The sequence below is a fragment of the Lates calcarifer genome, linkage group LG16_LG22 (genome assembly GCF_001640805.2).
Source record: "Lates calcarifer isolate ASB-BC8 linkage group LG16_LG22, TLL_Latcal_v3, whole genome shotgun sequence".
Lineage (NCBI taxonomy): Eukaryota > Metazoa > Chordata > Actinopteri > Centropomidae > Lates > Lates calcarifer.
This window is the reverse complement of record NC_066848.1, coordinates 23,792,004-23,818,251: the sequence shown is the minus strand read 5'-3', so window position 1 is coordinate 23,818,251 and position 26,248 is coordinate 23,792,004. Positions and strand designations below refer to the sequence as shown.

General features: G+C 39.0%; 1 protein-coding gene across 1 annotated transcript in view; it reads left to right on the top strand.

The window, feature by feature from the left end:
• Positions 1 to 26,248, top strand: part of b3gat2 (beta-1,3-glucuronyltransferase 2 (glucuronosyltransferase S)) — a 48,326-nt gene that overhangs the window by 3,352 nt on the left and 18,726 nt on the right. Inside the window, 2 exon segments of the mRNA XM_018694648.2 lie at positions 20,411 to 20,470; positions 20,472 to 20,556. Of these exon segments, the coding sequence (XP_018550164.1) occupies positions 20,411 to 20,470; positions 20,472 to 20,556 (145 nt within the window).

Below are 26,248 nucleotides of genomic sequence, written 5' to 3'. Positions count from 1 at the left end.
CAGTCCATTTACAATGAACCCTTGCTATTTCAGATGCTGGAAACAGAGAAGGTTTTGCTTTATAAATGACTTAAATGATCAAAGATAACCAAAAAACAAATTAATCAATGGAATGCTTTATAGAAGAGACATCAATCATGCTCAAATTGTGAGTCAAAAATGACTAAATGTCTGTCCAATCAATCAAAATGCAGCAAAGATCATTTTTCACATCACTTCAGGCTGAAGAAATTTTAATTAGAATCATATGCTGACATCAGATTGAGTTTCCCTCCATTACATCCCCGAATGCAACACATGGGTAAAAACCCTCACTATAGTGAACCCAGTGCACTGGAGCACTACTCTGACACAGAGTCTCAGTGTTCGGTTCCATGGGTTCAGTGTAAAGAGCATCTGTTTGATTTGTTGATAGCACACTGTCTTCTCTCTGTCCTCCTGCCTATTTCATTACCCAGCTCCTCTGTGCAGGTAATGGCCTGTCATAGAGAGATAATAGGTTGTCATACGGCAGTAATAACCTGCAGAAAATGTCTGCAGGCTTTAGACTGATGGCGGTAACTGTACTTATAGTGGGTGGCAGCTTCACATTAGAAACCCTTATATCATTGCAGGAAGAAATATGATTGAGATAACATTCACACAACTAAAATATTATTTTACCTTGACTTCTTGTGATAATATTTCTTGTAGTAATCCATTAAGCACTGGTTTTGTGCTATGTTAGGTTTGGATTTTCTCAATCCCATCTAAATATAATACTGAGTCTCCATACTGGCCATGATGCAATTCCTCTGTGACTACAAAAATCCACAGTCCTTGTCCTATTTTATTTCCCTTGTCCCCCGTAGCTCTATATGTCCATAGTGAAACTGGACAGCTTATAGTGAAACTGAAGGATTTTGTTATTTTATCATTATAAATATATTTACTGTAAACATAGAGGATTTGTGTAATTGGAACACCTGCTTATGGAGATTGTGTAAGTGCAGCTGGGGGGAAAATGGACTCCAAGCATTAAAATCCAACTTGTGTGGACGCTTGGACTGATTAAAATCAAAAGGTGTTTCTTCCATCAGACAGGCACAAGATGAACCCCTAAAAAAAGAAGCTGAAATGCCCCCCATATAAACAAACCTTTACATGTGATGAAACTGAAGCATTTTAGTTGCACGAGACAGACAAGTGATGGATATCAAAACACACGGACAATGTGGTGAGCTGTTGCATTTCTTGTTTCTACTGCCCCATGTGCATGGTGATTGTTCTCTCAGAATTTTGCGTTTAACCAACTTTGTCGTTCTCTTAGCTACAGTGGAGCAAAAAGCAAAGCATTTCTGACCTGCTGCTGTCAAATTAGCAAATGAGGAACTCCAGCTGGAACAAAGTCAGCCCTGTTTTTGACTCTGGGTTGTTGATTACATGAGAGTAGCTGCCCAGGCTGTTTTGCTACAAGAGTGGGCTACAAACTACTGCAGAGCAATAAGCAAAATGTGTTACAACCACCCCCTGCTTCCTCCCCTTATGAAAAAAACATTGCTACGTAGCAAATGTTTAACAAGCCTCCCCGCGTTCCCCTTACTCTCTGGCAGCTGAGGTAGAGTGAGAAATCAGGTGGAAAGGCATTTAGCATTAAGACAAGAGTTAAGGGGAGTGTTCTCCTGTTCCTGCACATTAGTTAGGTTTTCAGTTTGGCATGGTTTATTATGCGCGTGACATGTTATGGCTGAGTCGCCTCCTAGTAGTCAATAGAGTGTCAGAACACGCAAGAGTGCTCTTTTAATGCCGCCCATACAGTGCTGCTGTGATTGGCCCTTAACACACAATGCTTCCTGCTGGTCTCTTATGGTGATTTAGCGTTTTTGCCCTCTACGAGTAAATGTGCTCCCTCACTCACTCCAGTAACATAAGCAGTTTCCTAATGCTCAATAAGGCAGATTCCTGCTTGCTCCAGTTTATTCACAGTTCAAGGTAGAGTACAGTAATACTATAAAAACATTTTTTTAGGTACTTACTTCATAGTTTTACTTTTTACAACTTGACTCTTATTCTTGTAGTTTTGGTTATGATTCCTCCAGTTAGTGTTCACATAACCAAGATGATGTCTGAGAGAGTGGGAAGAGGGCAACATCAATAAAAAGGCAAAGGGGAAAATTATGTGCAGTTGGACGATCAGAGAGGTTTGAAATAAAGCCTGAGATTAGCAATGTTATTAACAAAACCATATGTTTGGGTAGCATCCATCATGAATCCTTGAAACAGTGAAATAATCCAATATATTTTTAAACCTTCACTACAAGGTCATTATAATTGAGTATTTCTTCTGTTCATTGGAGATCATTTAAATTTCTGTTTCTTTGGTCTGAATGAGCAGATAGTCGCCCACACACCTGGCTCTGTCCTGTTTATTGTGATTTGACTGACAATGACTTTGTGATGGAAAGTGGTGAATTAAAACATAATGCCACTACTTGTTATGAAATGACAACATAAAGGAGATTCTGGAATGAAACTGCTGGAGCTGAATGAAATGACCTGCCAGAGAGCTGAGTAAAAAAAAAAAAAAAGATTATTTCACAATTTCAGTTGTATATTTTGTCTGTTTTTATTTTTCTGATTATATATTCTATAATATCTTGATTATTTAATATTGAACACTCTACACTGTCCTTACTGTAGTTGTGTGCATGCACTGTTTTTCTGTGTAATTTGAGTTTATTACTTTAAGTTTTACTTCTGAGTTCTTAGATAAGATGACTAAACTATACTGATTTATTTATAACTTATCTAATTGTATGACCATTGACATGGCTTGTCCTGTTGGATCTCAGCAATTACTTCAATGAGTACTGTGTTTTCAAAACTAAAGAATCAAGGCTGCATAAAAGAGACCTTAGTTGTAATAAACTTGTCTGTAAATTTTTTACTCATGAAACTCCTCTTTGTTGGTTTATGGGTGGTTCATCTGAGAGTATTTGCAAATGAGTTTGTTATTGGCACTCTAACGCTGTCTCTTATGGGTCAGTTTCATAGTGGAGGAACCTATTCAGAGTTAGTTGCATAATAAGCAATCAATAAAATTAAGCCCCCCCCCCTTCACATTCCTGAAAAGCTGACTCTGGGGATTGAAGGTTTTTCAGCTGACGGCAGCATGGCAGAGCTGTTTGATTCAGCTGCCGCAGCCTGTCAGCTAGGCAAGAGTTTCGTCAGACCTTTTTTGAATAATTGAACTCCCCCGGCCCTGAGAGCTCCACAGCAGTCACAGTGACTATTTTAGGGAGCAGGTACTGTGGCAAATGCTCTGTGCTGAAGTGTGACTCAGGCACACCTCTCTCAAATGGTGCCATACCAGGTCTAGTGTTCATTTATTAGTCCTGATGTGGTGTGATGACTTCTCAGATTGTGAGCTAGTGGAAATTCACAGCTGTACTGAAACTAAGATCTTTCGAAATTTGGAATCAGATGTCTCAGAAACTGTAAGAATGTGTGATGAGAAATAATTTCTTTGAAATGAATGTGAAATTTAATCATGCGTTGATAGTGTTAATATGTTCTTTTTTAATATGTTATGTCATCAAATTTGGGAGTCGGCTGGTTCTGGGGACGTCCTATTTTTCGAGAAAAGGACCAAAGATACACACATGCAAACATTAAAGATATATTTGATCAAAAGTCCAAGCAGCTGACTCCCATGCCTGTAGAGAATTGTGGGGGTGATGGGGAGGTGGCACAAAGAGAGACTGGTGGGATAAAGGAACCAGAGCAAAATGGAAAATTCAATTTCCTCAAACCCCTATGAGCAATTATCATAATTACATAGTGTAGTGGGAGAAGCGAGAGTGGGGGGTTGTAATGTCAGTGAAGCGAAGCAGAAAGGAGACGAACTTTGCTGAGAGGAAATGTCCATGATCGGGTCGGTGGGAGGATAAGCATGAGGAAGAGAGGAAGGTGACGGAAAGGTTGGAGGCTTTTAAGGGCCAATGTATATGTAAAACAGGTGCCATGCACCAACTCACTGCTCATTTCTCTGTTTTTTCCCCCTGATTTGGCAACTTGACTCCGTACCCTCCCTACACTCTCAGCTCCCTCATCAAATCTCCTTTTTTTCCATTGTTCACCACCATGTGTAACAGTGCCTAGGATACATTTATGCTAAACAGGAGCTGACATTCATTGAAGCAGTTTTATTAGAATTAAATTGATACATTCTGTCTTCAGGGCTTGTGACAGGTTTGCAAAGGCCATGCACCATGCATGTCTCCTAAACCTGTGTTCTCATACAGAGGAAGTTCTATAGCACCTTAGAAATTTTGAAACCTGCAAACTCAAACTGAATGTTTTTTTCCATTAAAGGTGCTATATGTATGTTTTTGCTATTGCTACATAGTCAACATTAGCAGTAACAGCTTCAGCCATTGTTGCATTTATAATACAACAGGTTAGAATACGCCTCTGGGCAGTGCTACTTCCTCTCTTGTTTTACTGAGGCCAGACTGGATGCTACAGTGACTCACTATGGCGAAGTGGTGTTATAAGATGGGAAGAGCTTGGTTAGCATGCTAAATTCAGTAGAAGAAAAGAAGTGAAACAGAAGCTACATGAGTTAGCATCATCAGTGCTGCTTTCCACTGCTCTTGATGAGTAGAGAAATTAAGTTTGATGCTGAACTTGAAATGTTTCTTCTTGATTGGTAAGTAAACAGTGGTTACTGTTAATGTTAGCTATGTATCGATAGCAAAAACTTAATTGTGGTGGGTAGATGAGAGAGGATGAGATCTTTTTAAGAATGTGTACCTGGGCTTTCTGTCATAGGGTGATTACTGATGATGTTGTGGTATTAGTGGATGTTTGTGATATCCTTTTGGTTTGTGCTGATTATTGGCTATTGCACATGACTTAAGATGAGTGCCATGTAAAAAAAAAAAAAAAAGTGCTTTGAGAGGAATAGTTGAACATTTTCTGAAATACATTTATTTGCTTTCCAATAGTGAGATGACAGGGATAATAACAATCTCTGGGTTGCACCAGCTATTCATGAATTCCAGTTTGACACTAGTGATTTAGAAGTACCCAGTACTTCAATACAACATGTACAGTTATAGTACAGTTTGCCAGATGCAGTTTGTAAGCACAGATTTTGGTCTCTGTAGTACAGAATGGTACCTCACCTAGCAAGACTTAAAGAAGCCGCACACACTCGGGAACTTTAATGCACAGGCTTACTTGAGCTCTGGACCTCAGATCAACCAGGGGCCTCATGAGACATAAGCTTAATTTTTTCTTCTTTGCGACAGTGACAGGCTTGTCATTATCATACAAAATGCTCTGCTGTACCTATACTGGAGGGAAGGAACTAACCTGCACACAGTTTTACTCATGGTGCATTCTTTCACTTCATCAAACTGTCAACTACAAGGAACATTGTAGGAACAGAACAGAACAGTAATACTAATGATCGTGTACCAAGTAACAGTTCATTACATATATACAGTGTATGTATACAACAGTCATTTATGACTGGAACGTATATTCAGCACTGTAGTATACAAAGAGGGCGGAGCTGGTAAAAACAGTCCACTCTTTGTATGATAGTGTGCTGCTGCACCAATGTGGAGGCCCACTGGGATTTGTAATGTAAAAATGTATTCAAAGGTATCTATTTCTCAATGGACAACAGTTTATCCATCCACCCATCACTTACCCAAATAATCCACAATGCCTGGAGCACACTGGACAATGCCTAGGTGCTAGCTGTTAAAACTAAAGCAGGGCCTACAGTAATATTAAGGTGTGTCCAGGTTGTCATTTGCCAAGAAATAGTTCTTTAAAACTGCCCTTAACACAACAAATTGTAATTTTACTGTAAATGTTAATATGCTTGTCATTGTACTGGGTTGGTTTGTAAACAGACAGACTAACTGCTTACCCTGCCACCAGTTCTCATGCTAAGCTAAGCTAGCATGTCCGGACTCCAGCAAAGTATTTTACACAGAAACATGTGAGTTATTCTGTTCTTGGTAAGAAAGCAAATAAATTCACTTCCCAAAAAATCTATATCACCACTTTGTGTTTGTTCACATGCAGGTACAGTATATGCACACAGACAACTGGTAGGAAAGACTGACAGTACAGTATGTGTGCAGGTTTGTTGATGTTCTCACAGAAATCACATAGTTTAATACTCATGCAGACAACCTCACACACATACAAATGCCCAATATGCATGCAACTTCATGTCTTAAAATATTTTTTCACATAAACCCATAACGCATTCAACCTGCACACATATCATGCACCATTGAATCAGTTTCATAACCCATCCCTACCCCATCTCTCTAATTTGATTCATTCATTTTCTCCCAGCTCATTTCTTCACCACCCCACCACCCCCACCCCCCTTCTCCTTTTGCCTTGCCATGCATATTAATAACACACAGATAAAAATGCACTTGATTAAAATCACACCCGGCCCAGCCACCCGAACTCTCGTCCCAGTGCGCAAACAACACAATGACGGCTCTTTCTCCAGGGCAGGAGGCAGGAAACGAGAACATCCATAATGGATTTCATATACTTCATCATTAAGAGTCTTTGTGTGTACACACAATTCACTTCTCACCTATTTGTTTTCAGGGAAGGGAGTCAGAGTTGATTACCCGACTGAGCCGCAGTGCTCCCAGACAAAGTGTCCTGGCTGCGAGTCAAATGAAATGTGATTCCTCTCAGCACTGTATTTTTCACCCCCAGCTTTTCTTTTGTTTACTTGTAAATAGCATGTGTTTACTGACTGAGCTGCTGGTGCTGTAATTTGTCAGGATTTACAGGTTGTCATGCACTGAAGCTGCAACTGAAATATTTTTTTCATGTGCAGCAAAGATGAATGATTTGTTATCTCAGTGCAGTGTCTACACTCTGGTGAAGATATCCATATTGATAATGAGACAAGAGCTTTCAGTGTCCGCCGGCTCCCAACTGTACAACCTAAACTGGTGTACAGTACAGAGCAAAGGCCTTTACAGATTCATCAGAGAATTAAAGAGATTCTGTGACTGTAGACTGAACAAAATAAAAAAAAAAAGGATTTGGAACTCATCTCTGACACCAGTGACTTGTGATTTCATTTTGAATGATCCCCAAGCCCAATGATTAAAACTTATTTTTTTTTTACAAACATGCAATTAAGTTTCCTGACAACCAATATACTTAAAATCAGTTAAACAGAACAACCAATCACTATACTATAAACAGGAGAGAAAACTGCTTTTTTGGCAGTGCACATCAGCACTCAACCAACCACTCAAACTAACAGTTCTTATGTGGTATGTATGAGTGAACAGTTTTCTTGTACAAAACTTACACAAAAACGTGAACGTACACAAAATTCCATAGAGTTATGTCATGTAGAGGTATGTCGTGTATAGGGGGAAAAAACATTTGATCGATTTAACTGATTACAATGCCTTAATAGTCATTTTATGAATGAAACTTGTCCATACATGGAGCTGAACATGTAGCCTTTTATAGCAGTGTGGGTATAGCAGTCTGTGGGCCTCAGTTATGCCAGTGATCATATCTAGTGAATGGACAGTTACACATGGAAAGATGGTATTGATCAATTTGGAACTTACAGGTTAGTGCAGTAAAGAGAATTCACTCCATCTGACTTGTAAAAGAGGATAGGGATAAGAGTTTGGCTTACATGAACTTCTTTGCTGAACAAAAAAACTTCTTCCTACAAGACTGCTGATTGCTGTTTGAGAGTAAGCTGTCAGACTGGCAGATTGAGTGGTGCTTAACATCTTCTTTGATCCAATCCATGTCTAAATCCATAGAGCATTTCTCTGTATTGTGATTATAAAATTGTCATTTTTCTACTCCATCACAGAGGGGGAATCTCTATTGCTCCTCTGTTGCTTTTCTGAGGTTTCTATGGATACTATAGAACTTCATACATACATAAACTGATCAGTCACAAAATTAAAACCATCTCATCACAATGCAATATTCTGCTGGGAAACCTTGGGTCCTGGCATTCATCTGGATTGAGCATCTGTGGGATGTACTGGAACAAACCAGGGCCATTGAGGCTCCACCCCACAACCCACAGGACCAGTGCCTGTCAATATTATGCAGGTCCCACAGATACTCGATCAGATTGGGATCTGTGGAGGCTGGGTCAATGCCTGGAGCTCTTTGTCAAGTTGCTTAAACTGGGGGTGGGGGGTTGGCGGGTATGCTTTGTTTGCAACAATATTTAGTTGTAGTAACACCCAGATGGATGCCAAGATCCAGTGTTTCCCAGCAGAACAATATATTATAATGAGATGATCAGTGTTATTCACTTCACCTGTCATCTTTTTAATATTGTGGCTGATCAGTGTACAGAGTACATGTATGAAGATTATGTAGATTGTTACTATTGAGAGCTGAAGGGCCTGCTGCTGATATATCCTCAGTCAGTATTTAGCATACAGTATATACATGTAAAATTGAATTGATCTCCAATAAAGAAATAATTTGTTTTGCAACAGTAACCAGTGAACTCAGAAAAAAATGTGCAGGTGCTTCAAGGACAGGTGCAGACCCACAGAAACTGTTGAATCTTCTCACCCCGAAGATAGGTGTGTTCTTCTGGTGCTGTGGCAGCTCTCGACTGGAAAAAAAAAAACTTTTATCTCCACAAAACCCCACTGTGTGCTCTCACAGCAACATTTGCTATTTTCCCTCTCCAATTCAGTCCCTGTGGGAAAGCTGTAGAGTTCATTCATGATGACAAACCTGATCATAAGCTCTGTGAGCTCTGTTTGTGGCTTTCTGAGAGAGTTGTTTGTGTTCTCAGATGTGGACTGGTTTACTGTGGACTGTAGGTATAACATGAAGGACTCAGAGCTTCTCTGATATCTTGTTCCTGCTCTGTTCACAGGATATTTCTGTAAATAATCATTATTGTATATATCAACATTTTATAGATTTTCAGAAACATTATCATTCTTTGTATGTCCATTCTTCCTTAATATAACTTTCAGCTTGTTGCTATCTGCTTTGATGAATACACTACATTTATTTCACAGGGCTGTGTATCAGTCTGGATGGGGGTTGATGGGGTTTGCACTTTCCTTTCTACTGCAACAACTACTTGTATGTTGCTATAAAAATGTGGATGTTTACTCAATTTCCAGTGAAAAATACAATGCTGAACTTGCACACACACACACACACACACACACACACACACACACACACACACACACACACACACACACACACATATTTCCCAAAAGAAGACTTTCTGTAGAGGATTACGTCTGAGGTTGTATTGATTTTTTTCTCAGACTTTCTCAAAATTGTTGCAGTGCCGGTGAGTGTTTGAAACTCTGTTGTTGAGATTCTGTAAACCTAAATGGACCTTCAACACAATAGTTTTTTCTCTCACATAAAGATGCAATAGAAAATCAAAATGGGAATAACTCTTGTGAAAATTTGGTTTTAAATTGGTTGTGTTGGCAGTAACAAGCATGAGAGGATAGTAAAATCAATGAATAAAAGATAGAGTGAGCTTCTGGTTTCCTCCAGAATTGGCAGTAAAGAGTGCCCGGGCAACAGTCAGCAGCAGAGAAACCAAACCACTGGTTAGCATCTAGGCATTTTAGGATTGAATGCACAGCTACAGTCAGAGCTGCCAAGACAGGATACGACAGAGCATATTCACAAGTTTCTATTTGGAGAAGCTTAATTCTGGAAGGCAAATTCAATAAATATTATCTTTGCTATATGAAATCTGATAGCTGTTTATCATTAATTCAGAATGATCTGTGATCAGCTTTCAACCAACATTTTGCTGCAGCTACCCATTTGTTTGATCACACAGAGAGCTCTGTACAACTCTGCACAACAAGCCATAGATGTTCTTTCTGCACCAATCATTATGAAATACTGAGTATCACATTTATTTTCAGTCTTTCCATATGTTAGCATTGTGGCTCCTCTGCATAAAGGTATGGAGATGGATGTGAGCTAAATAAAAATCATCCATTTTTTTAAGATGTCCTTCCTTTCAGGTGTCAATTCAAACTGACTACAGTCCAAAGTTACACCACCTTTATGCAAATATTGAGTTTGCTCATCAAGATAAACAGCTGGTGGCAGTGCTCCAAATCTCTTAACAGCACAAAGTTGTTGACTGTCCTCCTGTATAAGATGAGCCCACAAGTTGTCTGAGTAAGCAGTTTATTATGAACCATAATTACATTATATTGTTAAGCGACCTCTATTGGCAGTAGTAAAAGCAAAGGGAAAGTCAGGTGATGTAGTATATAGAGTGACTGGGGTTCATAGATGGGTTTACAAAACACAGGACTTTTTTACACAGGAGGCCGCTGTTCATTTTCAGTGTGAAACTGATCACTGCTTCACAACCTTAACCATATGTTTTAACCATGAAGAAGGTCATCTAACCTTAAAGAAGTATTTATTTTAACCCAAACCACGACCTTTTCATAAGTCTAACCAAGTGGTCTTTGTGTCTAAATCTAACCAAACTGAGACTGTTACATGTTAACTGTACTCATGTGGTTTTTATGAGACAAGCAGCATATAAGGTCGCTTAAGTTGGAGAGCTTGTTGAAATGCTGCCATAGGCCTCATTTACCACTCAATTTGTGGACAAGTTTTGTTCACAGCAATGTTACCAAAGAGTCTCAAGGCTGGAAGTCATCAGACAAAAACACAACAAACTGCAGATTTAGCAGTCATATCAGGGGACGCTGAACAGTTTGAAAATATCAGTACAGCTGCCAACAACCTGTCATCACAGTGGTGGCTGTGCTATGGCAGAAATAAAGAGGGTGCAGTTTAGTTAGACACTAAAAAATGTTTTAACTTAGGGAAATGGTCAAGGAGAGGTGATAGTCATGGAGATGGGGACATTGTCGATGACAGTGTGAACAGAACATGGACAGATCAGATCAGGAACACCTCTGAATTTTGTGCAACTTAACAAATTTGCTTCTTTAAGTGCGCCTCGTATTTGTTCCAATGTTAAATTCACCAATTTGTTCTGTGTGTGTCTAAAAATTCCAACTTTCATTTAGTGCAATGCAGTACACTCTTATTAAGTTAATATTTGTGCTTAATGTAATTTTTTTTTTAAAAAATCACGTTATGCAGATGATTCAGAGACATAGATAATGGTAATTTGCATGTGCATCTGCTGTGACAGGGACACATCCTGGCATCTGGCTCTGTGAGAAGTGTATATTTAAATATCGTATAACAACCTGAAAGAGAAGTTTGGCTGTTTTCTGTGAGATATATATATAAAAAAGAAAAAGAAAAAAAAGATTATTGAAGCAGTTTTTCTCTCTGTCTGGATTGGTTTGAATGTTATTTCTAGACATGCTGCTGCTTCCAGTTTTACCATTCAACTCTTTGGTTCATTAATGGAGATAATTACAATACTTGTCATTGCACGCAGATGTAATAACCCCTGGAATTTATTTATATAAAAAGCCCTTGCCTGAAAATTTCCATCTAATTTCTCTTTTATCCTGTGCTGGAGCTTTGATATAGTATAATAAACTTGGCCTCATACTGAACTCACTGGTGCTTTTTAAACCTACCTGACCTGATTAAGGGAAAGACTGCTTTTTCCGTCAATAAACTGGTCTCATTGAATAATCTTAAAATCCACATAAAAATCTAAACACTCAAACTCCTCTACATCAAGACCTGGCTTTCACCAAGCCTTCGCTCTGTTTACGATTCTCTTTGCATCTGTTCTTGTCAAATTATTTCATTTATTTTTCATGGTTACTGCCAACAAGTCAGTACTGTATAACAACATGTACTGTATGCTCAGCCAACCTTCCCTGTATAAATAAAGGTATAACTAGAACTTTGTCCCTGCAAAGTTTTTCCAGTGCCAGCAGTAATCTGCAGATGGTGGCACGAAAACCAGCGTGTGCTAAAGCAGTTGCCACCGAGCAGAATAATGTACCATCTGTTGAAACACTGTCACCCCACAGCTTTGTTTGGCTCCCAGCAAACATTTTGACATTGGGTTGTTGTTGATAAGACAGCCTGCACCGACTTTGAAAATGAAAACAGAGACAACATCTGTAGTCAGCAACTTCCTGCAACAGGACCTAAATACGGTACAGTCTACAAGGCTGGTTCAGTACAACTTTTTTTTATCATCCTGTAATCTCATGTTGTTAAGAGTTGTGCTTGATGAAACCAGTGCTGAACTAGAACACCTCCTGATCATAGCTGTCTGTCAAATGCTTGCTCTGTAAGCTGTGTCTCAGATCATGTTCTGAGAGTGATGTTGAATCTAATGACACCCTATAGATAGAGAGACTCACATTATACAACATAGCCTGGGTACTGTCCAGTTATAATGGATAAATGAAAGCTATAAAGACAACAAGAGGGAAAGCAGTAAAAAAAAAGAAAGCTGCTGATGTAGCCTTGTACTGCCTGTGGTTTTTATCTCACTCATTTAATGCAATCTGGAAAAGCACAACAGGCATTTGTTTGAAGCAGATGTCATTTTAACTAGGATTATTGACATCTTACTGATTGGTTGAACAAACAAATTGATTTTCAACTTGAGAAACAGCAGTAAATGTAAAAAATAATAAATAAAATAATAATAATATATATATAATATTATTTTATGTAACCAATAGATCAATATATCATAGTCTCCATCAGTAAATAAATACTGTCAACTCTACAGTTCTAAAGTTCTAAAGAAAATTTTAGCATCTCTCAGCTCATTGTTTGGTTTTTAGCAAAAAAGTTGCTATAAACCCACTGTACACAACCCGCTCAGCACCTAACAACAGACAGACAAAGCTAGCAATGAGCTGCTACAAAACAGAGCTAAAAGGAGTGTGAACATGTACCATGTAAGCCCAAGTTTTACAAGGCCATATGTCAAATATGTGTGATTGTTATCTTGTTGTGCAGTGCCCTAGTGTAGCTAATCAGTGCAGCTTTAATCAGGTTTTAGAGGCAGTGAATTATTACATCATCCATAGCTGTCGGACTGATCCAGTGGAATTTCTGATGGAGCTGGGTGGATACACAGTGGATGTATCACATAAACATATTCTGATATAACATTTATATTGAACAAATCTGCAAGATGTAATGACTGAGCAACTGATGTAAACAAAAATTAAGCCTCCTGAATGTTAATGACGTGTCATTGTTTTGGTAAATAAAGCCACTTTCAGTGTAAAGATAATGACAGATTGACATTTACCAAGAAAATTGATTCTAATCATGCCAAACCTGTCAAATGCTCCCAATTTGAATTAAATGTAACACATTATTACTTTTTTTTTTTTTTTACCTTGTACCCAACTGATCTAGACAGATGGCTGTTCCCCATGAGGCCAGTTCTGCTTGAGCTTTCTGTCTCTTAAAAGGAAGTTTTTCCTTGCTATTGTCGCTAAGTGCTTGCTCGTGGCAGGAAATGTTGGGTCTCTATAAATAACATTATATAGAGTATGGACTAGACCTGCTCTATATGAAAAGTGCCCTATAGAGAGCTATATACATAAAGTTGACCTGACTTGACTTGCATTTGTAGCTCTTTTCTAACTTACATTATGTGACATTATCTACTTTAAAGCTTCAGTAGACTGTTTAATAAACATCCAGAGAAATTCTTCTGGTCTTTATGGAGTTTTTCTCATAGATGCAAGGCAATAATTTCCTCTAGGAGACATGACCTTTCTCAAGGATATAAACAAGCAATAATGTATTTTCTTCACTGCACAGAAAAATAGATATTTTGACTCAGATGATATTTCAGAAAACTGCAAGATCCTTGTAAAAACAATGATAATGCCCTCTGACAGTGCTTGAAAATTACTTCAGTTTAATTTATGAAAACCTCTCTGAACTCCAAGCATTGACATGCTAAAGACAAGTAAGACAAATATTACTTTACTTAACTAGTGAATTCATGCAGGAAATTAGATGTATTTTCAACATTTTATGGTAATTTGGTTTCTAAAGGCAGGCTAAAAAGGCGACAGAAAAAAAATTATTCTGAAGCGAAAATCAAACATTGGTCTTCAAAGTGATAAAGACAGGACCTCCTGTATGTCCAGCCAGCCAGTTTCTGAATATGTTTGCATATCTATAGACTCTGTTTCCATTCTAACTCTCATAATGTGTCAAACTGTACTGAGCTTTGAGGTGCAGCATTCAAACCAGGAGATCATTAGCAGTCAAACTAGGACTTAACTGCTAAGCTAAAATAACGATCCTACTTCAGGAATGATCTGGGAACAACCAACACAGAGTCAGCCTCTCTTACCTCTTTCTCTCCTTTTCTTTTCATCTGTTTTTTTTTTTTTTTTTTTTTTTTTTTAACAAACCAGAGGAGCCAGAGTCTTTGAAAAATGACCTGAGAGAGAGAGGCAGACAGAAGCAAAAAAGGAACGAGGGGGAAGGGTTTTCGTAGCACACAGGCAAACTCAAGGGGCCACAGTATTAACAGGGAAAGGGCTTCAAAGCTCCTGGTGTTGTTCAGGGACCAAGGCAGGAGAGAGGTGTTGGGGTGGAGGGCAGAAGAGCTGCAAAGAAGAGGAAGGAAGAAAGAGGTGAAGGAAAAGAGATGTTCAATTCTTCTTGAGGTGGAAGTGAAGTCAGGCACTAACTAAATGTTAATTCTATCCACCTCCCTTCATTCTGTTAAATGTATATATGCATGTCATGTTATTTATTGGAAGATGAATAAGTTACAGTTATCATATTTGACAGTTTGATATAAATAGGAAAGTCAATTTCCTGTTTTTTATGTCATTGCTGTAACACAACAGGGATCCAGCCTATTTCCAGCTCAAGATAACTTTTTCATTTGCTGGTCAGAACCTCTCTGCTCTGCTACACAGGGAGAGATGTGTTTTATATCTAGAGGTTGTCTGGAATTAATAGTTAGAATAAAAGAAATCATTAATATTTTGGGAAACACACTCTTTTCTCACTGTCTCAGAGTGTGAGATGAAAAGATTCACACCAGTCTCACGTCTCTGTGTTGGTTATGGAGTGTAATTTAAACAGCAGAAAGCCTGAAATATTGACAGAAGACTGGGTCTCTGTCTAGAAAAATCACCCCTGCGAGTATTTCTGAAGCTAATTAACAGGATCATGGTCAGGTTGCCAGGTTTGGAGTCACTGTGACTGTACAGAGACCAAAACCAAATTTGTCAATATCTGTGCTATAGTTGGAGGTGCTTCATAGAACTGGAGGGCAGATGGATGAACTCTTGTTTGCCAAAAATTGCTAGTGTGTAGGTTAAACATACAGCACACAATGTGTTCATTAGATGATATTAGACATTGGGCTTTATGTTAGGTGACATTTTTGAGAGACCCAAGCAACCGGTTGCCCCTGCCTTTAGTCTGACTACAACTGACTACAACAGCTAGAATTTAGGCAAAATAGCCAGTAATCAAAACACTGAAATAGTAGACAAAATTTGCCAACTAAAAGGATATCACAAACCACTACAACAGCAACATCCAGGATCAATCTGGTGACAGGAAAACCCAGATACACGTTCTGGAAAAAATCTCATCAGTTGTTGCTACCAAACATGGGAGAAACTGAGTTATCAGATTTTCCAGATGTCGGATATTATAGAACCTGCTCTGTAGATGTAACGAGCCAGGGACGCTGAGAAAACAGAGCAGTGCATTTTGTCAGATGGCCTCTGCAGGTCTGTCACAAGCCCTGAAGACAGAATGAGTCCATTTTATTTTAATAAAGCAGGTTCAATGAAAATCAGCTTCTGTTTAACATAGATGTAGTTTGAAGTCAAACTGGCAATTGAGGAAAAAAAAAAAGGCAGTGTTGTTCTGTGGCTGTCTCAGTGTCCTCTGTTTTTTCAATCCCAGGCTGATTCACTAATGGTGAGATCAGGACTCTATGGGGGCCCAACCATCTGTTGCAGTGTTCCTTTTTCTTCTTGTCTCTGAAGATAGTTCTCATGTCACAGTTCTTATGACTGGCTGTATGTTTGGGGTTGCTGCAGAATGAATTTGGGACCGATCAGATGCCTCGCTGTTGGTGTCGTGTTACAATTAAGAATGAAGTACCTAAACTTGCACTGTTTTTCTGTAACACTTTTCATGAGGGTTTAACAACATTTTGATATTTAACACAATGTAGAATATCAATCAAGGACATATGCAATGACAGAGAAACCCAACTCATATTTGTGAATTTATCCTAGGGTCACATAAGAGGTGAAATTAATGATGCAGTGGTAGGCTGTCAGGCAGCAGGCTTTCTTGCTGGCCCTGACAGCCTACCACTGCAAACATTGCCATGATCACTGAATTATATTCTTATATATGTTTTTTTCCCATTAATACTATATGTATTAAATAGTTCCCAATAGTCCCAATAGTCTATTCTCTTCATCTCACAGCTTTCCTCTGCTTCCAATACAGTCTGTTTATGTTAGAGCTTTTATCCAATCAGATTTCAGCCCTGTGTTGCCAAGTCAAAAGAAATGTGCCTTCAGAATCAACAGTGCAGGCTCCTGTAATTTAAAATAAATGGCAATGAAACTGTTGCCTCGCGGATCCTTCAACCAATCAGATTTCGGGTTGGCGAGATCAGGGCCTTTAAGCAGGCCAAACCATGACGTCGATATTTCCACGGTGATTTGATTGGATGCTCAGAGAGCGTACTGGTCAGAGCTAGCAAACCGCATGTATAGCTACTCGCGCAAGCTGAAACACGTTAGTGTAGATTGAATAGCTGTTTTTTCAACCCACAATGGCTGAAGGAGGAGGATGAGTTCAATGACTCTGTTGTAGAGGTTATCTGTGCATCTCTATTCCAACGGTAAGTCCTTTTCTATCGCTTATGGAGGCTAACGCTGAAAGTCGAGTCTGCCCAGTCGTACTACTCGGATAAGTTTGAATTCGCTTTAGGGCTGAGAACGTCCGCTCGACAGAAGCAGGTTTTTGATTTGTCTACAAATAATCAGCAGTTTCAGTGAATAAAATGCATTTTGCCTACATTTTATTGTTTATATCTTTGTCATTTTATTAGCTAATATTGCTGCTTCTGCTGGAGATGATGTGTGTGGAGCAGCTGTGGCTGCAGTGTTTGGAGACCTGTTGAATTGTGTTAATTGGGTTTTTATAGCATTGCTTTAGTAATGACATTTATTCTGGCTACATGATATGTCTGTCTGTGATGCAAAGCTCTGGTAAACTGCGTTTCTCTATATTGATGATGCTTTCTATAGCCGTGACATTAAGGTATTAAGGTAGCCTGTTAAGAGGTGGAGTAGAGGTAGGACACAGGTAAAGGCCTGGGTGTGAAAAGCCACTGTAATGATGTAATATAATGTAATTTTCTCATTTTGTAAAACCTGGGTTAAGCACTGCTGGTGTTTGATGTTCAACATCTAAGACACATATGATATGATCTGATATTAGGTCAGATGTAACATACTACAAGATGAACGTCCAGTCATGCCCAAGTCTCTTGGGCCTCAGTAGCTCTGAGAAGCTAACTATGTTTCTAAAAGTGGGACTTAGCTGTATACTCAGAAGTAGATAAATACACAGATCAAGTCCAGATGGATGCCAGGACCCACAGTTCCCCAGCAGAACACTGGATTGTGTACCAACAACACAACTTTACACATGCGTCCAGTGCATTGGTGATAACACCAATCCTTCCTATGTCCATGATGCATTTCAGATGATCTGTGGCTTTCTTCTCATTTTATAAGGTATTTTTTTCTTATAAAGAGGAGGCAGAATGCCTAGGGACTTTGTTGGCAAACATCAAGCTGTTCAAAACCAGTATCTGGAAAATTTGCCACCACATCAGGTATTTCAGTGCTATTTAACATCATTTTACAGTTTTAACCCACACCTTGATCTTTCCCTAAACCAAAGTGGTTTTTGTTCCTAAAAAACCTAAAAATTCTCCAACAATGTGGAAAGAATTGACGTATGCACTGCACACAAGTAGAAAGTGTTAAGTCGTGTTGTTTGTATACAGATTGATTGATGGTCGAATGCATACCTGGTGGATAGGTGTGAAGGAAAATGAAACAGTGGAAAAAAAAAAAAAAGGATTGCAATCCTACAGCGTTTGTTAGAGATATGGTGTTTTGGTCATGGATACTCATCAGACTTCAAATTCACAATGGGAAACAAAGGGGAAGTCAAATCTCACATTAATACAATAATTGTGTCAGGTGTTAGCAATTTGGCTTTTAGATTGGTTATTACAGGCCTGTGGCTAAGCACAAAGATTTGTTGTGTCACATTGTGAATTTGATACCTGTCAAAGCCCCATGAATAAAAACCTTGTGTCTCCAAAAAAAAAAAAAAAAAATCAGTGCAGAGTGTGTGGGATTTGTACATGTTTTTTCACACGTTACCTTCTTACTTTGAGTTTTGGCCACTGTCTTGTTCATTTGCTAATTAGTTCTATTATACTTATTATAGATTAGTGCTACAATCAGTAGTTACTTGAATCTTGCAGCTTGTTCATTTGTACATTTGCTTTCCTTGCAACTGCATCTACAGCTTTGCTTCTGTTATTGAGTTCTGGCAAGGCTCAACACCTATTTTGCTAGAGGGAGACATCATTTAATTAGGTTGTCAATGGCAGATTGACAGTTCTTCCCGTCAGTAATACATCAACATTAACCTTTCCTACACCTTATTGGATGTACACACCACTCACTGGGCTGTCACTGGTTTTGCTTATATTCACCAAGCTAGAAAAACATGTATGTCAAAGGTATCCATATAAATATATTTGAATATTCATTCTTTGTGGCATTTTTATTCCCCACCCATCTTATGCACTCAGCTATTCTTTGCACACAGCCAGGTTTCCAACATTTTCCATGGTTGCTAGGACGTTTGAAACAAAACTATAAATCCTCTTCATATATTGTGCTATATATACACTTGGTTTCCCGTGGCTTTAAAAGCTAGAACTCAATGTGGTGTCTGGGCACAGTAATGCAGTACTGCTTACTGATTTGGTTTTGTTTTGTTGTTTTGTCATGAGCGACTGGCTGGAGGCTGTTTGGGTGAGCGATGAGGAGCTGCGTCTGAATGAATGGGCTTCAGGGTGGCCAGCGTTGGAGAATAGAATCACATACACACAAATGCATCCACACATGACGTCAAATAACAGATGATATAGATGTCTAATACCCCCCCCCACCCTACGTCTTTTATCTTGCTCTCTCTCCATCTTATTTCTCCTTTTACTGCTTCTGGCTGTGTGCAAATTCATTCGCTGTGAAAATGTAAGGCAGCTTCACACTGCACAGTTTCATTTCTGCACGCTGCTCTCACCCACGTACCAGATGAAATTAAAGATCTCTAATCAATCATGTAAACTGACACACAAGTAATTCATTGGGGAATTAATGTCACATGTCTGGTCACTGACATTCTGGGGTCTTCACCTTTATTGCGCCCACTCAGGATGGATGTCTTCCTGAGGATCAGACATCATGTCCTGGTTTGTTTCTACTGAAGTTGCATTGTGACTGACAGGAAAGTTGAAAGTGGGTCAGGGAGCAGTGCGGCCTTAGCTTTGGCTGTCATCACTACAGCAACACACACTTTTAACCAGCCTCACAGTTCTGACTCTGTTTTTAAATAATACAGCTGTTAAATGGCTTTGGTCAGGTTTCAGTACATGAAATCTGCTGGACCTTTACCAAAAACTATTAAATTCATTCCTCTAACATATCAGAGGGTTAGGGTTAAAGACTTTGGACAGCTTTTTGCTTAGTTTGCCTAACAACTATTTTGTCTTAAAATAACAGTTCACTTGTAACAGGGAGAATGGTGCCTCTGTTATTCCCACTCCATGCCCTGACTGCTTGTTCTTGCTCTATGTAACAACCTCTCCTTAACTGAGTGATAGTCAGCAGTTTCAGTGGCTGGTATCAGGTCCAGGAAATTCAAGAGTAAAGCTGAACTGTACTGAACTGATCAGTTAAAAAGATTAAAACCAATGTTCTTCTCAGATATTCAGCAAGGAAACTATCAAGAATTCCAAAGAGACTTTGGTGTGTTTTTCTTACAGCAACAGCACTTTAGACTCAGGAATATGAAGAATATACACCAGCTGTGTTTCAGTTCAGAGAGTGGGACTATACAGTCGGAGCTCCAGCCAAGTGATTGATAGGCTTTGTTCTCTGTACACGAAAATTGCTCAGACTCAGGGCCCAACAGAATTAACAACTACTTGTGACTGCAGAGGCTATTGTTGCGAGGAAAGTTAGATTTTGTTGCGCTAAGTTTGCCCTGTACACCAGCTGTGGTGATTGCTGTTGTGTATGTCATATCTGAACAAACATTTTTTTCTTCCTTCTCTTTGCAGATGCGTAGCACTCGAGGTGTGTCTGTTTGGCCTGTGGGATTTGTGGGTGGCAGAGCCTATCGAGCGGCCCCTGGTGTCTGGGGGTAAAGTTGTGGGCTGGTACACCGGCTGGAGACCGGATAGACCCTTCGCCACCGACATGGCAGGTAGGAAGCAGTTTGCAGATCTACTAAAGTAGAAAGATTATTTGGGCACAAACCAAAACAGTGATACTAGAGAAAATTCTTTCCCTTATGACTGAACTCAAATACAGTTGTTATATGTTATATTCAGTTTTGTACCTATGTGTATTTAAGTATTTGATATATGGCTACCATGCTCGGTTCAACATTTTGGTCCAGAGCCACATACGATATTTCAACATTTACTTGGGTATAGATGCAGTAGTCATGGTCCCCAGAAGATGATGATTGCTTATAATGTTAATGACCCCCCAGACTTGTCTTTTAGTATCACTCTCAGGTCAAATTCTACTCTTGACTAACACTGTTTATATAACAAGGTATTTTAAAAACTAAAAGGGAGGTTACAGTGAAATTCTCTGAGCTCATTCATGCTCACCTGAGGATGGACCATTACTATTTTGGACTCCATGAACTCACTTGATAGGGCCAAACCCATGCCAAAATATCAGTTTTGAGATTTTGCTGCTGATTTCTATGCCAATCAATGAGCACTTACACTTCAGTTTGGATGAAATCTTTTTAACTAGGGTATAATGAATTATGAGTTATTGTAAGGGAAATGTAAGATCCACGATTTTGACCAGGATATCTTGATGACCATTCTGTCTTATGGATCCTAAATCACCTTTTGTATAATCCATTAAGATAAACTGAGAACTTTGACAATAGGATGACATAATCTTCCTTGATCAAATCTTGAATCGAGGCACAATAAGGTGTTTATCGTTGTACTGGAAGCACCTGAAATGATTCCATTCAACTAGCAGGTTTTTTGTTTATTTTCATACTACTTTTTTGTAGGGTATGACCTTGGTAAGATGCCATCCCTTGTCTCTTTGCAACTTTTGTGACCATTTGCTTAATTTTACTTAACTCAGCAGGACTGAAAAAAACAGCACAGAATGTTTGTAGAAATCTCATGGCACTTGATCAAGGTTCTGTGGATTAAGTGGAGATTTTTTCCCTATTTAGGAAATAGGGATGAAATTAAATTTTGGTTCCTCTATTTAGTAGTCAGTTCAGTGATTGATTGTTGATTCACAGATCACAGAACAGTTAAAGTCAACTAGACTGTTTCATCAGAGCAGAGAACAAACAGAAAACTATAAGCATTGCTCTTTCCTCCTGTGACTTTACCTGCAGAGATCAGACTGTTTTTCTATTGAGCTCCTGTTTTTTTCATGAATTAATTTGCCATAAAATGAGATCTGATCTTTCCAATTTAACGTTCTGACTGTTACTCCTCCACACAGGAGCTCCTTGCTACTTTGCAGGATTGTTTATTCCTGAGATAAATCACAGAGCAGGTTTGCAGAGTCTTGAATAAAACTGTTCTGTAAAGCAAAAGACTGAATGAAAACAGAACAAGAACCCAGTGGTGTGAAAATAAAAATCGAAGGTGTCAGGAGACTCCATATAACATACAATATAACATGTGACCGTGACTTAATTTATATTAAGTGGCTTGGACACTATGTCATCTTTTACATAATTTCTAGAGACTTTATTTGATAAATGTTTTGTTCCTTCTTTCCGTAGTGTGTGATGGTACCATTTGACCTAATCCAGTTTTGCTTATTTTTTTGTAGCATTTGCTCAGTTTCACTTTGAGAGAAAATTATGCTACTTATCACTAATGTTCCATTTTCAGTTTTATGTACAGTTTGAATTGGCATGTGATCAGCGATGTGAATGGAAGCGCCAGACACTTTAAAAATAAAAATTTTAGTCAAGCTCGTCATCTCGGCTAAGATGAAAAGCAAGAGGATTCAGTCAAGATGTGATGAAGAAAGAATCAATGAGATTTTTTAAATAGGTGATAGTTTGCTTCCTGGTGGGTAGATAGAGCATACTGTACCCTTGTTGCTGTCATCCTCCATAGCATGCACCTTTTCCACCAGAAACGCCATTAAGCACAGAAAGTACACCTTATAAAAACAATCATGAAACTAATCTGAATGCTATGTTAGTTGAGAATCAGCAATAAGATAAATTATGTACCAGAGTTAAGGGTCCTCAGCAGAAGTATAACAGCACTGATTTTTTTTGTGACAAAGCACCTCTTGTTATGGTGGAAATAATTACTCTCCACTCAAGCACAAGATAGAAGTAGTATGAAGTTGTTATAGTGCTACCAGTTGTGTGAATGATTGGGCCCATGAAGTGTCCAGCTTTGACAGAGACTGCTATTTGCATCCCATCTTCCTCCAACAGCTAACCTTGGCTACCTGTCCTTAACCAAGTAGTTTTAGCTTACCAAACTTAACTAAATCTTCAAGGAAGAATCAATTGCACTCTCTTGTCTGTATGTCCCTAGAGTTAGGACAGGGATAGTATAGCTCATATAGTGAAAACAGCTAGCTTAGCTAGGAAAACTATAGCTGCCAACACCTCTAAAGTTCATCTCATTTGTTTAAGTTGTGGTTTTCATGGTGGAAGTAATTGTGCACACTAATGAACAAAAACTGGAAGTATTGGGCTTGAAACCAGCAAAGATACTGCACAGAAGTACTTGGCTGATGAATAAACAGTTGTTTCATAGTTACAGTGCTCCCCTTAAACTACAAATTGTTGACTTGACATAACTGCTTTGGCACAGATAAGATAATCACCTCTCAGCTCCAGCTCCATACTTCTCTACTCATTTCACTCTCAGAAAGCAAGTGAAAAAGCAAAGTCTGACGTGGATGTGGTTCCCTGCAGTTTGAAATGTTGCAGAATCTTAGATGTCTTAGACTTTTTTTTTTTTTTTTTTAGCTTCAACTAACATTTGAATACACTAAATTAAAGGTTTTTTAAATATGTGTATATCTCAGAATGCTCAACTATTCTTGGTGGCATATAAGAAAAATGCTCATATACAATAAAATTTGGAACATTCTTGTGCATTTTGGCAGCCACTGACAAACAAACAAATGTCATCCTGATGATTGGAGCACTGAATCAGATGATGCTGTAATGGACAAGGCTGTCATGGACAAAAATAGCAAACAACCTGTTTTTGTCATTTAGTTTGTTCCCCTGATTACATCATTTTAGTAATACAAACACACACTAACTTACTTCCTTCAACTTTTTAAAAATTCACAGGAAACACTTGTCGTCTTTGTGCTGGTCATTAAGGAAACAAAGCCATACAACCATGTGACACAGGTCCTTTAGGACAGAGTAAATCTAAACTCTAACTCTGCAGTAGTATTGCAGTGACACGAATGCATCTGGTTAGAGTTTTTAGATGGATACACCACATCCAAATTTGCCTTGTAGTTATTATCATCCTAATGGAGAGTAAAGACTGGACAAACCTCTCCATAAATCTATTTACAACTCCATTTCTGCTGTGTAAAATTCCAATCAGAGGAATGATCAGCACTACAGCTCCCCCTGACCTGAGAGAAAATAACTCATCACACTGACCAAATAATAACACACCATCAGTCACCACCCATTATCCCACTTCGCCCACACTTACACTGTATTTAGAATCTGCTGGAGTTTTTGTTAGTAAATAATACTATGTGTAGAAGGGGCGGCTGTGGCTCAGGAGCAGTCACCCCACCAATCATGAGGTCGGTGGTTCGATTCCTGGCTCCGCATGCCGAAGTATCCTTGGGCAAGATACTGAACTCCAAATTGCCTCTGAGGTGTGTGATCAAGTGCTGTATGAATGTGTGTGTGAATGGCTAAATGTGACCTGTAGTGTGAAGCGCGTTGAGTGGTTGAAAAGACTAGAAAGCGCCTATATAAGTACAGTCCATTTAGAAGTATTGCCATAGCAGAGGTTTTTGCTGTAGATATAAATGATGTTTGCATGCTTAGATTATTCCAAACACATATGTGGACACAGCTCAGGGCACTCACACTGTCTCTCACAAACACACCTGCACAAGTCTGCCCTTGGGATTGGTGTTAATTAAACCACAATAACAAGAATGAGCCCTTTTTTTTTCTCTCCTTCACCTTTACTGCTCCACCACGGCCAAGATCTCATCCCTCCATCCTCCTTCCAACCATCCTGCTCTACCTTATCTCACTCTCTCACACACACACACACACACACACTGTAATTATCGGCCTTACTTTTACACTGCTCTATATAATTACACTGTCAATTTGCAACTCTAAGATTTAGAGCCACGGCTGTATTACGAAGCATTTCTTGCTTCATATTCTCCAAGAACAACAATGGCTGCACAGAGCGAACGCCCCAAACTTTACTTCACTCTTAAATTATTATTCATAGGATTTACAATGGGGTGTCTGCAAAGCGCTGCGTGAGTGCCAGTGCGTGCCCTAATAGTATTGTGTTATACAGCACTGTATTGTTAGCAAACCACTAAAGCCTCCCATCTACTGCTCTGTCTCATTTAGCTAGACACAAAGGAGCCTAGACAATGATGGTGGAGTACTATTCACCTCACTGTATGTCTGTGATTATGCACACACACACACACACAGTTACATCATGCATCTTCTGGAGACACATGCAAGCACACACCTGCCAGCACTTGAATTGATATGAGGAGACATGATGCATGTTTCGGGACATGGACACGCACATATACATACTGTCCAAAAACATGTTAGACACACCTTTTGTAAGACAGGACAACATAACAAACATAAAAATACAAGGCACATGCACACACAGACACACCAACACAAAGATGATTGTGCCTTTGTTGAAGTGGTACTTGTGCCTTTGGAGCGTTCTGTGAGATGGGAACACGAAAGTGTTTAACCCCCAGTAACCAAAGTGTTTATCCAGCCTCTGAGATGGTGAGATGAGAGGAGCAGAGGGGAGGATAGAGACTGTGCAGGAGCAGTTAATGACAATGCTGAGACCCTTTCTCCTACACTGGAGTACTGTGGTAAGGGCTAGAATGAGCAGAAACAGCAGAATATTTGTGGGAAAATAGAAATCAGCCTGCAAGAGGTGAACCTTCTGAACTGCTTGCAGACTCATCAGGTCCACCCCAATAATACCAAACATGTTTGATATTTAGGAATTAAAATCTAGATGGCTCTACTTTCACAATAGCCAATGATAACATTAGTCCCAGAGCAGCAGACAGTGTGGCCAAGCAACGGTAACATTATATCTCTTAGCTAGCATACGACTGTAGACTGATTATTAAAACTGAACCTCCAGTTCTCACTGAAGAATAGAAAACCTGTGGTGACTGCATGTGCCAAATCAATTTCTCATCCAGACTTGATTAGCCATTTTGCTTACAATAATCTTAATATCCCGTAGAGTGTGACGTGCCATTATTTTCAAATCTTGAAATGTGTGCTTGTTTGAGATTAGAGAGAAAAGACATGTTTCAAGTTTCTCCTTATGAGTGTGATGCAGCCTAATTTCAGATTTTTTAAAACTCCTTTAAAACAAGCTGCTAGCTGTTTATTGTGACAATAATATGCACTTGCACTGGCTCAGAGGTTTGACATGAATTGCCCAGCACGAGGCGAATCTTTTCTCATGTTATTTTAATTTGCTTGTAGGTTATAGAAAGAGGCAACGTTTAATGTGGTTAAAGCAGAGTAAAGCAGGAGTGCAATCTGCACTGATCTATAAACGAATGAGTAATTTTTACAGTATCTGTTTTCCACATCTGCTTTACACCATATTAAAATTTTCTCCTTCAGTTCA